This window comes from Heterostelium album (assembly GCF_000004825.1).
Source record: "Heterostelium album PN500 unplaced genomic scaffold PPL_scaffold14, whole genome shotgun sequence".
NCBI lineage: Eukaryota > Evosea > Eumycetozoa > Acytosteliales > Acytosteliaceae > Heterostelium > Heterostelium album.
The window spans coordinates 412,417-431,093 of NW_008805076.1; the positions used below are offsets into that span (position 1 = coordinate 412,417).

The 18,677-nt window shown below is 31.6% G+C and overlaps 5 protein-coding genes across 5 annotated transcripts; 3 read left to right on the forward strand and 2 right to left on the reverse strand.

Annotated features, from left to right (window-relative positions):
* Positions 1 to 226: 226 nt before the first annotated feature.
* On the forward strand, positions 227 to 862 carry PPL_10529 (uncharacterized protein; the record flags this gene model as incomplete). The annotated part of the gene is made up of 1 exon (XM_020581300.1): positions 227 to 862. One exon carries the CDS (start codon positions 227 to 229, stop codon positions 860 to 862), a length of 636 nt encoding a protein of 211 aa, XP_020428087.1.
* A 181-nt stretch (positions 863 to 1,043) lies between these two features.
* On the forward strand, positions 1,044 to 2,739 carry PPL_10530 (aldehyde dehydrogenase family protein; the record flags this gene model as incomplete). Its single annotated transcript, XM_020581301.1, has 4 exons — positions 1,044 to 1,202; positions 1,289 to 2,335; positions 2,410 to 2,523; positions 2,587 to 2,739. The coding sequence occupies 4 exons, from the start codon at positions 1,044 to 1,046 to the stop codon at positions 2,737 to 2,739; spliced, it is 1,473 nt and encodes a 490-aa protein (XP_020428088.1).
* A 128-nt stretch (positions 2,740 to 2,867) lies between these two features.
* PPL_10531 (uncharacterized protein) lies at positions 2,868 to 6,920 on the reverse strand (the record flags this gene model as incomplete). The annotated part of the gene is made up of 5 exons (XM_020581302.1): positions 2,868 to 4,243; positions 4,315 to 5,676; positions 5,746 to 6,087; positions 6,172 to 6,611; positions 6,667 to 6,920. 5 exons carry the CDS (start codon positions 6,918 to 6,920, stop codon positions 2,868 to 2,870), a joined length of 3,774 nt encoding a protein of 1,257 aa, XP_020428089.1.
* A 328-nt stretch (positions 6,921 to 7,248) lies between these two features.
* PPL_10532 (uncharacterized protein) lies at positions 7,249 to 12,212 on the forward strand (the record flags this gene model as incomplete). The annotated part of the gene is made up of 10 exons (XM_020581303.1): positions 7,249 to 7,252; positions 7,473 to 7,505; positions 7,701 to 7,754; positions 7,851 to 7,989; positions 8,053 to 9,915; positions 9,975 to 10,256; positions 10,319 to 11,191; positions 11,256 to 11,569; positions 11,687 to 11,782; positions 12,037 to 12,212. 10 exons carry the CDS (start codon positions 7,249 to 7,251, stop codon positions 12,210 to 12,212), a joined length of 3,834 nt encoding a protein of 1,277 aa, XP_020428090.1.
* A 304-nt stretch (positions 12,213 to 12,516) lies between these two features.
* Positions 12,517 to 15,141, reverse strand: PPL_10533 (GTPase-activating protein; the record flags this gene model as incomplete). Its single annotated transcript, XM_020581304.1, has 8 exons — positions 12,517 to 12,626; positions 12,695 to 12,865; positions 12,950 to 13,252; positions 13,324 to 13,570; positions 13,636 to 14,069; positions 14,178 to 14,662; positions 14,733 to 14,944; positions 15,016 to 15,141. 8 exons carry the CDS (start codon positions 15,139 to 15,141, stop codon positions 12,517 to 12,519), a joined length of 2,088 nt encoding a protein of 695 aa, XP_020428091.1.
* Positions 15,142 to 18,677: the final 3,536 nt, after the last annotated feature.

Below are 18,677 nucleotides of genomic sequence, written 5' to 3' on the forward strand. Positions count from 1 at the left end.
TGATCCTTAAAAAATGATATGATATAACAAATTCCCTATATTTGGAATAAGTTTAATTTTATTTTTAAATAATTACAAATTTTATTTAAAAATAAATTTGAAATCGATTTAATTATATAAATAACAATATTTAACAGTTATTATTGATTTGATTCTATTTTGTTGTTTTAAACAAACATTAAATCTATAATATATATTTTCTTTTTCTTTTTTCTAAAAAAAAAAAATGAAGTGCAATATTAAAATTATAATCTTTTTAATTTTTATTTTCTGTCAACATGTCTATTGTAAAATTAGTTTGGTCAGTAATGATACTGGAGTATGGATGCCTCTCAAGTCGATTGAGATAGGCGATCAATTCAGTTACACCGCGACCATCGATAAAGATAAGAATGAAAGCTTCAGAATAATCTATGAGACTTCTAAGGATCAATCCTATACAACTGTACTCTCTATTCACTCCACCGATCAAAAGAATCAGAAATCAATGTTTGTTTGGACTGGCCAAGATAGTCTGCCAGTTGTATACTACTATGGTTTGACACCACTGAACAAATCGATCGATTGCAACACCAAGAATATCGACCTGACAATCAAGAGTGACACAGCAGGTAGTTCTGCTTCTTCTGTCACCTATGTCATTTCGCTATACTCACAAGAATATCTACCTTGCTCAACAAATCCAAACAACAATACAGTTACAAAAACACCTGTAAATCCTGAAGACAGTTCTCATGTAGCCAAAGAAACAACAGCAGCAACAACGACAACAAACACTAATGACAAAAACAATTCAATCTTTTTATTACCATCATTTATTGTTGTTTTCTGTTCAATTTTAATATTAAATATCTTTATTTAATTTTAAAAAATAAACTATCTAGATTTATTACCTTCTAAAGCTGTCTGAACTTCACATCAGATTATTTGTTTGCAATTTTTAATTAATTAATTTCATGAAAAACAAAAAAAAAAAATAGCAAAAGAAAAAAAAAATTAAACAACACACACATTTAAATTAATCAGTAATAATTATTCATATAATGAATCCAACAACTACACCAAAGTTACCAAATACAAAGTTGTTCATTAACAACAAATGGGTAGATCCAATTACCAAAAATCATTTTGACACTATCAACCCAACTACAGAGGAAGTCATCTGTCAAATTTCACAAGCTGACAAACCAGATGTTGATTTAGTAAGTTAGTTTAATAAATATAAAGCAAACAATCAAATAATAAATAGATATTAATGTCAAACTATTGTTTATTATTAAATTTGTAGGCTGTTGCAGCTGCTAGAGATGCATTTGAAAATGGACAATGGTCAAAGATGTCTGCCACCGAGAGAGGTGGTTTGATGTATAAGCTTGCCGATTTGATCGATAAGAACAGAGATTGGTTGGCTCAATTAGAGACAATCGATGTTGGTAAGCCATATACTGTTGCACGTGACGCTGATGTCGCCGAGTCTGCTCAGACCATTCGTTACTTTGCTGCGTGGGCCGACAAGATTCACGGAAAGGTGATTCAGTCGGCCGCCAATCACTTGACATCCTACACCAGACACGAACCAGTTGGTGTGGCCGGTTTCATCATTCCATGGAACTACCCACTGCAAATCCTCTGTTGGAAACTCGGTCCAGCTCTGGCAGCCGGTTGCACTGTCGTCTGCAAGCCATCGGAGATCACTCCTCTAACTGCTCTGGCGTTGTGCGACTTGGTTATTGAAGCGGGATTCCCAGCCGGTGTCTTCAATCTCGTCAATGGACCGGGTCCTACCGTGGGTGAGGCTATCTCGCGTCATCCCGACATCGACAAGATCTCGTTCACCGGATCGACCAGAGCCGGTCGCCAAATCATGGCGGCATCCGGTGCCAGCAACTTGAAAAAGGTCACTCTGGAACTCGGTGGAAAGTCGCCAAACATTGTGTTTGACGACGCCGACTTGGCACGTTGTGTGCAAGGCTCGATCGATGCCATCTATCCAAACATGGGACAATGTTGTTGCGCTGGCTCCAGACTCTACGTACAGGAGGGAATCTACGATGTCTTTGTCGAGAAATTCATTGCACTCGCCAAGAACTTGAAATTGGGTGATCCATTCACTCAGATCGATCAAGGTCCATTGGCAAGTGAGGCACATCTCAAGAATGTCCTCAACTTTATCGAAACCGGTAAGAAAGAAGGTGCCAAGGTTCTTCTCGGTGGTGCCAGAGCACCAATGAAAGGTTACTTTGTTCAACCAACCATCTTTGCCGATCTTCGTGACGACTCTTGCATTGGAACCGATGAGATCTTTGGTCCAGTCGTTTGTATCTTTAAATTCAAGGTAATTATTTTATCAACCTATCATTTCAAATAGCTATCCATTTATTAAATTAATTTAATACTCTTTATTTATAGACTGTTGAAGAAGTTATTCAAAGAGCTAACAACACCCAATATGGTTTGGCTGCGGGTTTATGGACTCAAGACATTAGTAAAGCACATAGAGTTGAAAAGAAACTCAAGGCTGGTGTAAGTAAACAATTTTCTTAAATCTATTTTTAATATTCATTAATTAATGTATAAAATTTATAGACTGTCTGGATTAATGATTATAACTACACTCATTTCTTGATTCCATTCGGAGGATACAAACAAAGTGGATTCGGAAAGGATCTTAGTGAATATGCTATTCAAGAGTATTGCTCTGTTAAAGCAGTCATTCTTAACCATGGTGCTCCATATTAAATTTGTTTGAACAATTAATTGGATTTTTTTGTCTTTCCTGTAATCAAATCTTTCATTAACATACATGTAAATAAACAAATATTATGGAATAATAAAACGTTTTAGATTATTTTTATTTTTAAGTAAAGTTAAATTTTAGATTCAGGGAATATGGAAAAGGATGCAATGTAGGCACATGGTCGCGCGAAATTATCGGCACGAACCAAATTGATGTATCCTTTTTGTTTTTGATCAGATGCAACTACATTACTGGAACAATCGGCACTATTTTTGTCACAAACCCAGAGTACAAAGACAAGGTCCTTCACAGAGAAGTAATTACCATCGGGGAATGTGAATTGTAGTTCTTGAAGTTGACCAACCGGCGTAAATACAGGACGATATTTAGTCACAGGATACGTATATTTAGGAGCCATTGGGTAAGAGCTTACTCCTTGTTTACCACCCATGATAACATAAAATTGTTCTTTGGGATTGAAATCAATAGTGTTTAAATACATTCTCATCTTTCCGGGCTCAGGGTACATAACAGGAACTGGATCGGGTGGTAGATAATAATACTCTGTTACCAATTGGTTTGTTTTGTTGGTAAGGAAGTAGTTCATTTGTGATTTATCAGATGCACCGGTTTTTGGACCAAGTTTAACAGTTAGATTACTTTGGAAATACCATAGATGAGTAGCATTTCTAAATGGACCTTTCAAGTATGGTTCTGGATTTGGATTTGGATTCTCAGAGGATTCTGTCACAATGTCTAGCAGTGATATATTGAAATATCGTTCATGGAGAACCATGCTTGTGTTCAAAAGATAGCCTCTGGAGTATGATGGTGTTGATTCGTGGATAATGATATCGCTGAAATATCTACTAACATTCAGACTGACAGTAATGTTCGATGCATTCTCGTAGGTGAATGAAATATTGAACAATTCAAAGTTTCCAAAGATGTCGTCACTGATAATATTCTGCTGACAAGACTTGATCTCTCCATTGCAATTGTTTATCAATTTGACATCTTTCAAGACGGAAACAGTCCTTCCATCTACACCATGGAATTGAATTGTAATATTTTTCATTTTATTGATTTCCTGTTGGCTTGGAGCATCGAAATTGTACGTTAAATGAACTCCCAAGAAATATTTGACTTCGGGATCTTTCTCCTTGGAATTCTGTTTGACATAGAGATCATATCCCTTTGCCCAAAGTTTTTGATAGGATTCCAATGCCAACACCGTTTGATTTTTGACACATGTAGTATTTACGAAATTTGTGCAAGATACAGTTGCATTGACAGTACAAGTAAGAACCTCAGAACTATTACAAATTCTGTTGTCATTGTAGCTCAAACATCTACCAGTTTCATTTATATAAGAAACACAAATTGTTTGCTCAACCAAGGCTTTCCAAGATGGTGGAATAATATTTCCAACAAAACCAACTTTGTAGTCAATTGGAACTGGTCTAAGATCAACTGATTTTGCCCATTCAGAGAATGTTGAAGGTGCTTTAAAAAAATACATTACTAATATTAATAATACAGAAGATAAAAAAAAGAAATAATAAATTTTGTTTTACCTGTATAATCTGGACCAAAAGAACCAAGTGCACCACCTCTAACAAGCACTCTACTCTTTGTAGTACTCTCTTCAAATTGAGATTGTTCATCTGTTTTGATATTGGAATCATCGGAACCAGTATACTTTTCAGATCCTCCACCATACGGAGTTTTCAAAGAAGCACCAGCACTGATTTCTGCACTCTCTTTAATTTCCTGAGTATTTTGCGTTCGTACGGAGTTGGAATTTACCCGAATCATTACTCCTAAAGAACCGCCAAGCGATGAAGATGTGTAATAGAGTGCACCATATTTTTCAATGAAATTTGCCATTTCCTGAACATTCTTTACTTTTGCAATATCACGAACAAAATTTTTGTGGAATCTGATTGAGTTTCTTGTTACTGTTGATGTAATACATTTAACTTTGACTGAAATGGTATCGCCTGATTCCTTTGTCTCTAGACTCTTTGCTGTCATTGTGCTTTTGGATTTTGAATAAGCAAGATCGGCAGATCCACCCCACTTTCCAAGATCGACACCAGCAGAAAATGAAACAGACATTGAACTCTCATCGAGTTGTTCATTTTGAACGGACGATGAAGATTTGTGTGAAGAGACAATGGAGTCATACGAACAGATTGGTAGAATTTCAGCATAATATTCTGGTGGAATATTATAAATCGATTCTCTATAGAAATCTTGAATGGTGGAGTAAGAAACATTGTCACAATAGCCAATATCAAAGATAACGGATGGAAGTTCTTCACCGGTAATCAAATCGATACCATGAGCAAAATAAGCAAGACCTGGCAACGAGAAATCGACATTGTTGTTTATCAAGTACGAAATTGTATCAGATTGTGGAACCGCTTCATAAAAGTTTTGAACCTGAGATACACAACTCTTTCCAATGACATCGTAGCAATCTTGTAAACATGACTCTGGAACTTCGTTACAAACACCATCTCCACACTTTGGATTAGCTTCTTTGATACTCTCGATACCAATATCATCCAAATCACAATCCTCTAACGGATCGTTGACCCCATCACCACAAATATTCTGTGAATAAAATGGAATGATCTTTGTTCCTGATCTGTCAGTGATCTCCAAAGAAATACTAGATCTTGAAATCAAAGGAGAAGTGAAAATCGAAATAACTAAAGAGTTTGTCATTCCACCTCTAATATTGATAGACTTTGAATGCGAGAAATTTGATTGAAGATAATGAGATTTTATGATATTGATATTATTTAAATAGAAATAAACTCCCAGATTTGATCCTTTCAATTTGAATTGGATTGTATCATCTGCTTGTATTTTAAAATAAGAAGTAATATTTCCATGACTTGATGAAATTGTGAAAAGATTTTCCAACTCTAAATTATTTTTGGAAAAAAATTATTAATGCTATTTCTTTAGGATTGAATTGATATCTAAAGACTTACCCACAGAACTCAAAGGGATTGGATATCCATCAACTATACAACTGGAATTGGATACAACTTTTCCATTTTCACTCTTACATGCACCCGTTGTGTATAACCAGAATGAAGCACCAGAGAATCTACATTTAGTGCAATCTGCACAGTTTAAACATGTTTCTCTACCATTGCAAGATCCATCATTGTCACAGAGACTAGTCATTTGATTTGGTTTTACGAGATCATAGTTAAAAACTGGTATTTCAGAAAATCTAAATGCAGATCCTTTTTCACAAATATTGACTAAAGATCTGTCACCCGTCATTTCACCAGTTACTGATGAAAATGCAGCTGAAAAAAGGACACCTAAAAAAAAAAAAGAAAAAAAAAAAAAAAAAAAAGAAAATTGATTAATAAATAATAGAATTTAATTTAATTTGAAATATATACATTTAACACCTAGACCATCAACATTTGATTTAATAAAAATAATTTTAGTATTATGAAGATAAATATCATATGTGAATGTATATTTTTGAGGTGGAATCACTGGAACGTTGTATCTTAGTGTTGATTGTATAAATCTGGCATCACTATCTTCCATATAAATAGCATAACCTTGGACTTGAGCAATATTTCCAAAGTATTCGCACTCCACACAGACTAATGTTGATTTCGAATAAAAAGAAGCACCTCCATAATCAGCAAGATTATTTACCAACTTTACTTGTTTTTGGTTGATCTTGGAATTGTAACTGCTCAAAGCAGATCCTTGTGATCCAATACAATTGGTGATAATAAAATTTAATAATTCAACCTTGGAATTATAAATCTTGAAACCAAAAGAAATATGTTGGCAATCAATTAATGAATAACCTCCATTAGAAACTCTAAATAAAAAATAATGAGTAAAGAAAACTTTTATTCTTAATAAAATAATCTTACATTTTTAAATCTAAAGAATTGATTATAATGTCTCTGTTTTGGTATCCATCATATATACCGGTTCTAACATATATTGTATGTGACTTGGAGCTATTGGATAAACCTTGAATTACATTTTGAAGAGCTTGACATGGCTGATCTTTTGATCCACAAAATTCGGTAAATGGAGAGGAATAGTCGACCCAGAAATCTTTACCATTTGCAACTAATATATAAAAAGATAAAAAAATAAATAAATAAAATAATTTTAACATTGTTTAGGATTATTGTATTTTCCTCTATTTTAAATCATTTATATAACTTTTAAATAAAGTCGAATTTAGGTCTCATTAAAACGATTATTATTTGAATGAGGATGATGTTGAATTTAAAATTTAATAAAATTACCTTGTGAATTTATTTTTTCAATAGGTCTTGGAAATACTGTCGATCGTGTAAAAACAAAAAAAAAAAAAAGTGGGATATTGATGTAAGAAACTGTTCACAATCACCAGATTTCGTGTTAAAAAATATATGGTGAGGGTGATTTTAATCTGTTCTATTTTTATTTATCATTTAAAGAAAACTTTAAACTATTAATAAATGTGTGATAAATAATCACATTTTGAGAATAAAATTCTAATTGAAAAAACAGTTTAGATGATCTATCTCATACATGGAAGTAGTTTTATCGCTATTTTACAAAAATTACTACCTAATTTTGTGGTTGACACAAAATAAAATATTCACATAAATGTTTTAGAATGTAATTTCCTTATTGATATATATTTGTGTACATTCGTAATGAGGGAAATATTTATTTATAGTTGACAATTTTAAAGATGATCTTCCCTGTTTAAGTTTTTGATTATCTTTATTATTGGGTATATTATTGGTTTAATTTGATTGATCTTAAAAAATAAGGTCATATAAATTTATGATTTATTTTATTGTTTACCTATTATTATAATAAACAGATAAATTATTTATTTCTTTTTTTCTTTTTGAATTGCAAATGAAGTTCTTATATATAATTTTATTATTATTTTTCATAGATAGTTTATATTGTTTAAGTATTGGAAATCATAATGATGAACTAACTTTTAAAGGTAAAATAAATAATAAAAAAAACAAATTAAAAATTAAAAAAAAATTTTTGGCGGTAAACCTAGAAATTTTGACTAAAATTAAATTATATTTTATAGATAGAGACAGATCAGATATAGTTGATTATTTAAAAAACATTAAACCAAAGGATTTTACTGTTGTTCCTCTCCTATCAAATGTAAAATATACAGGCTTTTCAAATGATATTGATATTGTTGGTCTAAATTTATTTTTTTCGTAAGTATTCTTAATATTTAATCTTTGTTTTTATTTGCTTATTTAAAATTAATTATTTATTAGTTCAAATGATAAGGCACCAGTTACTATTGATTGTAAATCAAATGGAAGAGCTTTCAATATTACGGCGGGATCGGAGGTTACTTTCTACAATATTATCTTTACCAATTGTTCAAATTCATTGGGTGCTGCCATCCATGTCTCTGATGACTCGACTGTATTCTTTGAAAAGGTTCTCATTACAAATAGTATTAGTGACTTCGGTGCACTGTATGTTTCTAATTCCAAGGTAATCATTACATCTTCCAACTTTACCTTCAACAAGGCTTATCAAGATGGCTCTGCAATCTATGCAACTAATGGTGCAGTCATTGAGTTGGATAACATTAGATTTACCGGCAACTCTAGAATTGTGAAATATAATGGAAACGATTTCTCACTGACCAACGATATTTCTATATACAAGCGGTCGAGTGTGCTCTCCAAAGACGAGGTTATTCCAGATGCCAATATATTCTCCATATGTGACACCTCTTCATCTTTCATCAATATGAGACAGAGCTCACTATGCTCCATACAATCCAAACTGGAATATAGTGTATTTGGTATTTGTAACGACTCTATATGTGATCCGGTGAGAGAAGACTTTTTCAATTGCCCTGAAGACTGTCCATCTACTTTTTTCTCTGGATTTTTACATCAGGAATTCCAATGTAAAATAAAAAACAAGAATGACTGTGGAGAGAAGCCAATTCACCGAGAACCATTGTCATTTGCTCGTCTTACACCATTCAAGAACCAAGACAGTGAATACAATATCATGAAAGGTCAATTGGAATCGTATTTCAGAGTGCCCAGGGACGGAAATATCCATTTCAAATTCAAAGTTGAAAATATCAATCTCTATGTCTACTTGGATAACAATCCAATCATAGAGTTTGATGGTTCCCAAAACAATTTATTTTATGGTGATAAGGATCTTACTGTATCCAAATATTTGGTATCGGATCACGTTCATAAAATAAAAATCATCTACGAAGTGATTGCTAGAGCTTCATTTGGTCAGAGGAATCTGGAAATCAAATATAGCTTAGATGGTATCAGTTTCAAGCTATTTGAAGATATAAATTTCTATTCCTACATGATATGTGGTGATGGAATATATGATCCAAATGAAGATTGTGACTCCGACTCCAATGGTGGTTACGGAACTCCTTTTTCCTTGAAGAAAGGCACTGGTTACGCCCAAAATGGAACCACTTGTGGCAATGGGATCTGTGATGAAGTCGATCCGAATTCTTGTATATACGATTGCTATAAATATATTACTCCAAGATGTGCTCCTTATACTATGAAGCAAGGCTCCATTCCTCCAATGGAAACCAGTATGGATACTCTTGGTCTGTTGATTCAAAACCAAATGATTTGGCGATTGCCTGGATATCAACATTTCAGCTTTGGCTATGACATTGTCTTTGGAGAGCAACGATCGTATCCAATCTTTTATTTCGGATTCTGTAATGAAAAGGAATCGAATATCGTTGAGGATAAATACCGTCAAACATTCTACGAGGTTCCAAAAGAGCTATCGGTTATTCCACTTCCGAAATGTACATTTGATGTCGTCTCTAAATTCCATTCCACTGTAGAAAAAATGAGAAATGAAATGGCTTTGAAATCTACAGCCAGTACCACTTCTACTCTAAATGGTGGAGCTGGTTCGGTTGAAGCATCAGTTTCAGTTGCATTCTCCAAAGATAGATCCATTCAAAATTCAATGCAAATGGAATCAAAAGTAGAAGGAACATTGATTGAATCAACCATCGATTGTTATATCACAAGTGTAAAACTCAATGAATTTCAATTCAGTTTAAATTTCCTCCGAGATATTGCCACTGCCATTACATTTGATGAATACTTTTCACTGTATTTATACTCATTAATTTTAAATTCTTTAACCATATATTAATATTTAATTAATTTAGAGTAGAAACATATGGTACGCATTACTATGACTCTGCTATACTTGGTGGACAATTAAAGCATACCACTTCAATCAATGAAAAGGATTTTTCTACAGAGAGAGAAAATGAAATTGCAGAACAAACAACAAAATCAGTGAGCGCAAAAGTCTCCTCCCCGAAATTCAATGTTAAAGCATCGTACTCTGGATCTGACAATTCTGTAACCAGTGAGAAATCAATGGAAGAATATAATCAAAAGACATCTAAATCATCCATCATTGCTAAAGGTGGTGCACCTGGATCGTAAGTATCCAAAAATATATTTTATTTAGTGATCAACAATAATATTAATATTTAAATTTTAGCTATGGTACCTCTGCTGAAGGAAAAGATAGTACATTTGGTGGTTGGGCAGATACGATCGATTATTTACCAGTTCCAATTGATCCACAATTGAAAAGAATTGCAGAGATCATTCCAAAGACATGGAAAACTCCACAAGGCAAAAGAGTTTTTGATCTTTGGTATGCTGCAGAACAGAAATACTATGAATTGGAAGGTGGCCTTTTGCAATCGAGACTTTCATTGGCAAAGTCAAATACTTTTGTTTTATGGATGGGCGCTTTTGCCTCGGAGTCTAAACCGTTCAACACTCCAGTGAAATTGGCAATGGAGGTGAATGTAAAAGGATCGATTTCAACTGTAGATTTCCAAGCTTTGCGAAAAGAGTTTGGAACCAATCAATTTGATATTCAGAATATAAACAGGCCATTTGATTTCCAATACATAACACCAACCTTCAAAGTGAATTGGACTCCATCGAGTAATAGTGTCGTCAAATTGGTTTCCTCTATGAAATCAAAGAAAACATTTGTTGAAAAAACTAAGCGCATTGGTTTTGAATCCAATATTACTCATATTGAAAATATGGTTTTCATGAATGTTGGTGAAACTACTAAATTCCCAAATCCATATTTGTGGGATGCCGATAAATACGATAGCTATGAAAAAGATTACAATATATTGAAACCATACTTTTTCGATGACAATGGTGTTTTAATAGAACCAACCATTTCAAAAGATTCCGGCTACCTTTTGATTCCACCTATGCCAATGGCATATAAAAGCATTGCAATCAACATTCACACCGGTGGATACGTCACTGTTCTCTATGTAGACTACAATGTTTCAATTAACCAAAGACAATTAATTTCAATTCCACAAGAACATTTAGCAAAGTAAGTATTAATAAAAAAATACATTCTTTTAAAATATATGAAATTTACTAATATTAAATAATAGGATATTGGTCGCAACATCAATTGATTACACTCCAAACTATGAAAATTTCCATCATTTGGGTGAATCATATAGTTGGTATAATGATGATGATGGACCAACTAAAGATTATTGGTATTGGCACAAAACACAAAATATGAGACCGCTATTTGCCAAATTGGCAGGTAAATATGGAAATGATCAATGCCCAATGGCAATAAACTATGATAATACCTGTAACTTGGAAGATTGTCTCTCTGGGGACAGATTACAATCTATCACGTCCATCTTTATTCCAGTGGGCGAACCTACCTATTTCTTCCTTCCAAATAAAATTGGTAAATATATTAGTATTGTCATTGCCGGCACCCCGACTGTTTGTAATCGAAAAGGATACAATCAGTACTCCCCCTCCAATGGTAGAAATTGGGAATATTATTTCATTGATAAAACAGTTCCACTTTACTCAGAGAGTGTCAACAGAGTACATTCAAAATCAATCTTTACACAAGTTCAAAGAACTGATAATGTACAAGATAAAGCAGATGAAGGTTGGTGGAAGACCTTAATCTTACCAGATGATAACTGGATTCCAAAAATGGTGCCAACAAATTTTCCTAAAAGTAGAAAATAAAGCAAATAAATAATTATAAAAGTTTTGGAAATGCAAATCTTGTTGAACAAAATATTGTTTTTTATTTATTTAGTTTTCTTTAAAGCTGGGAGATCAGATTCTTTTACCATCATACACCAGTTGAGTTGTGGGATAATGGTTGACTTCTGGTCGGCAAGCTTGACAGTGTAGTGACCACCAAAGAGTTGAGCATTGTACATTGTACCGTTGTCATCAATCTTAAGGTCCAAAACTACATATCCGTGCCAGCTGGCTTTGATGTATCAAGTGGCTCTTCATATTCATCCTTTTGGGTGTATTTATCTGCGGATTGTCTCAAGTTGATGAGATGGTTGAATTCGGAATAATATCTTTGTATGCTTGCATCATCCTCAAAACAAAAAAATCCTTTAGTTGAACACTTTTCAACAAAGATTTTTTAATAATTGGCCCAAAGATTAATTTTAAATATGATATTTGCAAAATAGGTTGAAAAAAAATTGTCTTCGAAAATAAAGATTTCAGAAAAAAAACGACTGTGAACTTGACTGACACGAATGGTATTCAAATCACTCATTTATTCTGGGTACCACCACCCATAGGTCGGAAACCAGATCTAATAAGATTCTACAAATTATAATATATTTTTATTACAACTGAACAAATTTGATTCTAATCGTTACTGTAGGTGTTTAACATATCTTTCAAAAGTGCAATTCTTGTTCTTTGTATTTTAATTTTGAAACTTGGAGCTTCATAAGATGCACACTCGGAATTAATCACTATGTTATAAGAATTGATTCGTTAGTTTATCTATCTATAGTTTAATAAAAATTTTAATGATACATACATTTACATAATAAATAATTTTTAAAATCTTGGTTGGCTTCAAAGGAACATGGATACTCAAGGCTTGGTTTACTTGAACCCACACCATCCTTATATACCACCGATAGCTTATATCTCTTGGCACCACCACGAGACATATTTGACTTATCAACTGAAACAACAATAAATACATCTAATAATAAGTAATAATCAAATTGATTAGCTTCGTTTGAATTTCAATCTTTGAAAGAAGTAGTCATTAAAATTTGCAACTTACGATTAAAATCTGATTGAATAATATTTGGATTAAATGGCTTATCACCTTCTTTAAATATAATTACAACAATATCGTTTCCTATGTGACGTTTCTTTTCAACTTGTTGTGTGTCGAGATGGCTGTACGGTAACATCGTTGCAACATGGAACATAATTTCAAAACCTTGATATTTCTCGTAGATACTCTCGGTTCCTGTTGTGTTACTCTTTACATCCAAACCACCTCTATAATTTTGCCAACCTTGTAATTGAATACGTTCTCCAAGGATCGATAGGAATTCATTAAAATCATCACTACCAAATTCTAAATATTAAAAAAAAGCAAAGGAAATTTGTTAATATTATAAATAAATAAATATATTAAATTAATCTTACCATTTGAAAACATTTCCTCTTCAACCGACTGATTGGCAGCACAATATAATACACCGAACTTGAAACTCTTGACTCTTTGTCTCTCTTCAAAGTTCTTTAAATCTTTTTGGATGTCCTGACTCTTGATCATTTTGATACTCTTTGTTGGTAAATCGGGTGCAACACTCTGAACTATTTCCTTGATTGGAATTTTATTTGACGAAAACAAAATACTTCCTTTTGGATTAACTGTTGTAAATATATCACTCTGTTATAAATAAAGCAAAGCAATTAATATTGATTGAAATGAATAAATAATAAACAAATACTTACAGATTTGGTTCTTAATAAAATTTTAAAAGATCCAACATTTTGTTTTAAAAATGAAGATTTCTCTTCCTTTGGTGAACTGTTATTTGATCCACTTCCTTCCTCTTTCTCTTTTTCTTTTTCTTTCTCTTTGCATATTGAAATGATGAATGGTCCGCTCTTGTCGTCGTCGCCAACATAGTTGTAGTGCTCACCGACTGGGAAGTGGTTGGCATACCAACTCTCGCTGGTGATCAGTGTATCCAATATCAAATCGTTGTAAACCAAACCTTTCTTATAAGATTCAATTGTGAATCCTTTGATATTGTCAATCAAACTGTAATCCTTGATTAGCTCCACCTCTTGTTCGTCGGCAGTTTCCGCTTGGTTGGCAACGGGCGACGAGTATTCCTGAGTTCTCGGACGATTGGTTGTCGCAGGACTGTTGGTAGTGCTCGCTGCCGAAATATTTATGGATGCACTGCTGAGGTCGTCGCTGCTGCTGTGTCCTTTGGCAAACGATGACTTGCGCTTGTCGAGCGAGTGGAAAATGAATGATTTAATACGCTGACCCGATCCCAGTGTCAGATGTTTCAGCGAGGAGAGTGTTGCATATTTTTCGGCGGTGGTGGCAGGTGGTAGATCGTTGGTGTTATTGTTATTCAGGTGTTCCAGTAGATTGTTTGTGGAGACATCGGGTGAAGCGGTGACAGTTGGTGTTGGTGGAGTCGGCGATGCTGCACGATCAACTTTCTTTTCCTTCTTGATTTGTTGTTGTTGCTCTTTCTGCTGTTGTTTCTGTTCCTTTTCCTTTTCTTTCTGTTCTTTCTGTTGCTCCTTTTCGTTTTCCTTCTCCTTTTCTTTCTCGCGCTGCTCCTCTCTTTTCAGATTTTCCTCTCTTGTCTTTTTCAGAACTCTCAGATGGTTGTTATCAGGGATCATAGGTGCACCACCAACCACCATAGGTCTTCCGCCACCTGCCAGTCTTGAAACAACAGGTGATTTCTCCAATGTCATTTTTAACTCTGACATTTTATTCTCACCTAAACTTCTATAATAAAAAAAATTATTAGAATGTTGGAAATGGAACGATTAATGATAATAATCTTTTTTTTTCTTACATTTTCTCTCTTTGTGAACTAAATGATGATGATGAAGTATAATTTGATTTTGGAATTAATTGAATCTTTACAATTGGACCTTTCTCTAATGTCTCTGTAATCTTTGGGTTTGATACAATAAATCTAATGAAATCTACAGAGAGCTGTTCATTATCGATCGCCAATGTATATTCTTGTTTATTTAATTCTGGTGCATCTGATAATATTGAACTCTAAAAATATAAAATTTGTTAAAAACAAAATGAAATAGAATAATTATTCAATGTTGTAATAAATTACTTACCTTTATTTTATCCACTGTATGTCTAGAATGAAATTGATATTGTTTTGTTGTTTGATTTGGAAATTCACATTCCACTTGGAATTCCAAAGCCTTTTCACAAAGACCAAATGTTAAAAATGAATCCATTTTTTATTAATTGTAAAATGGATCTAAATTATTATTATTATTACTAATATATATATTACTATATAATTGTTAAAATAAATAAATAAATAAATAATAATTTATAACTGGAAATAATATCTTTTTTTGTTTCAAATTTGTGTAGTTGTGGAAATGTATAAAATTAATTAATATATATTTAAAATTAAATAAATAGTATATAAAAATAAATAAAATAAATAAAATGAATATCTTAAAATAAATAAATAAATAAATAAAATTGTTGTTTTGTTTTTGATTTGTTTTGTTTTGTTATCTATCTATTCTCACTCTTTCTATCTCTGTCTATCTCTCACTCTTGACTATCCTAAATTATATAAATTTAATGAAAGATCAATCAGAAAATTAATATTAATATGTCAGATGATGTTGATAATGATGATAATGGAAAGAAAAATATATAAAAGTGATGAAGAAAGAAGGGAGGAAATTTGATTCCAATTTAATTAAGGAGATTTAGTAGTAGATAAGTGGAAAAGTGAAAATGATCAATGGTAGAACAATTGTTATTTGCTAATGAATGTGAATTATATAAATTAAGAGTGTGAATGATTAATAATATGATTGAATTTGTTTGTTTGTTTGTTTGTTTGTTTGTTTGTTTGTTTGTTTGTTTGTTTGTTTGTTTGTTTGTGGTTATAAAATGGCAGAGCTAAAAACCATCATATGATTGTTTTGTCTTATTTTTGACTTTTACATATACATATAAAAACTAGATAGAATTATTAAAGTTATAATTGGTGCAGTTGTTATTGTTATTTCTGTTTTGTGTTGTGTTGTTATAATTATAATTTGAGTTAGGTTAGTTAGGATAGTAAGTAAGTAAGTTATTTTGTGTTTAATCGGTCGATTAGATATATAATTAAATGTAATATATATCTATTTATATTATATTCTAAAATGTGTACATGTGTTTGTGTTAAAATATAAAATATTATATCTCATACTACTTTGAATGTATAAATATAATTATAAATATAAATGTATATATTTATGTAACAACAAAGTATTTCTATGTTATTTTGTTTTGGTATTAAAATTAGTGTTGTTATGATTGATTTGAAAATAACAACAATGCTGTTGTTGAACTGTAAAACGATGATTTAGAATTGGAAGTGAAGTAGAGTAGCGGAGTTAGAGTGTGTGCGTTTGTTTGTTGTGTTTGATGCTTGTTGACTCTGATTGATATTGAAGACTACTACCAAGAAAATGGTTAATTAGGATTAGAGCATGATTAATATGTATATACACATGTTGTTAGAGTAGTAGTAATAGACCTGTTTGGAAATAGAGTAATTGAAAAGTATGTGTTGTCGGTTGATATTGATATTGATATTGATATTTGACGTTTAGTACACACTTAATTGTCTCATAGAAAACAATGAGCTTTGATGTTGATCATGTCGATCTGGACAATTCTAAATGTTGTAGTTGTTGTTGATGTTTTTTTTTATTGATGTTAATATAGTCAGTGTTATGTGTGGTTGATTTGTTGAATTGTGTGTTCTATGTGTTTGTGTGTAATATCGCACTGTGTGTAAGATGAGAAATGTTGTGTTTGTGGTATTGATTTGATTTGATTTATAGGTTTGTGTTGTTTTTTTATATGATGTATTGCTGTGTGGTATTGTTGTTGTTGGTAGAAATATCACTTTTAAATATATTTATAATTATATTTCTATATTTATGATACTATTAATAATGCTATCCTCTACAAATACTCTGTTGCTTTGGTGCAAGTTGTTGTTGATTATGATGATGCTTTTTGTCAAATTCTGTGTTGCTAGTTTGATTAATACTTTAAATTTGTTTTATACAGTGACGATAATTTAAAAGGAAATGGTGAATAGATGTGATTATGATGAATGACAATGATGTTTATGACTGTTATGATCTGTTTTCGCCAACTCTGAGAATCATTATGATTATCTTTTTGTAACTTTACTCCTAATTCTTCAAATGTTGTTTTTAATATATAAATAAGATTATTATTTAAATATATATATTTATTTATAGAATTGAAGAAAACAAAATAATCTTTTTAAAGAAATGGAAGTGGAGAAAGTGATTATTTTAGATATGGAAAAGTATTGTTATTGTTGTTGTTGCTGTTGCTGCTTCTTTGATGTCACTTTTTAAATTTAGTGTGAAAGTTGGATTTTTGATGGGTTTGTTTGTTAATTTGTCGTTGCCTATTCATTAATTACCCAAACAAACCTCCTTTTAGGTTAGCCCAAATTAATTATTTTTTGTTATTATTATTATTATTGTGGTGTGGGTTTAAATTTAAATTTGAATTGTGTGTTTTGAAAAAAAGCTACGACCATTCATTCACAATGTCGGCACTGATTTTATCCCAATGAAATTTTGAAAAAATTCAAACTTTTTTTTTGATTTGTTTTTTTAAACGTACAGGTGATTCGCTTTGAGTCTGGTATTAAAGTGAAAAAAAAAAAAAAAAAAGTGTAAACACATAAAGTCAATGTTGATTTAAAACCTGTTTAGGTGAAAAGTGTGGAGGTGTTGAGTTTTTTCAATGTTTGCTTTGAAATTATAACACAACACTACTGTAGATAATCAATGATTTAATATACTTGTTGTGTTAATAAATTAATGTTGGTGTGTTGTCGAATAAAATATAAGATTGGGTGATAAAACAATCGGAAAGGAACAAGAAGCTTTCACTTTTCTGTGCTTGAATGCAAACATTGTAAAAAAAAAAAATCAAAATCAAAACAGAAGTGAGTCCTGATTGGTGGGTTTAAAAAAAAATTTCTAGATGTGGGTCGTCACTGATCAGAAAATGATCGACATTGAAAAAATTTTGGTGACGATTCCTGTCATCACATTTGTTACTATTCTTTCTTACTTACTTTATTTGCTTTATAATTCTAACTATCCTAACTATTGATTTGTTTAACTCTGATATTGATTGATTGATTGATCGTGTGATGGTTTATTTTTAATATTGTGTGTATATATGAATTAATATTATATAATAAAAACAAAAAAAAAAAAAAACTAAATTCTTAATTCTTAATTCTTGTTCGACCAAAAAAGGAGAATTAGTGATGTATAACTGTAATTATTACTTTTAGTGGTTATTTTGTTTGTGTTGTTTGATGTACGTACTGTGTGTTGTTGTTTTTTGGTGAATCTGAAAGTTTAAATTGTGAAAACTTGTTACTGTATTCTTAATATAACCTTAAATTTTTCTTAATTTCGTACTATTGTTATTTTTGTGTGCTAACTAAGGTTGTATTTATAATTTTATCTTATCGCCTGGTAGTAATACTAATTTAAAATATACTTTTGAAGTTGGAATTTTAATTTAATATTTTTTGACTATATTGTTTTATTATTATTATCGAACTATCTATTATTAATTAATTAGTATTTAAAAAAAAAAAGTAACTCGTATAACTATTGATTCCTTCTTGGTTGGTTTGTCAATTGCCCAATGCATATAAAACTACTGTTACACACTAAAAAAAATGCTT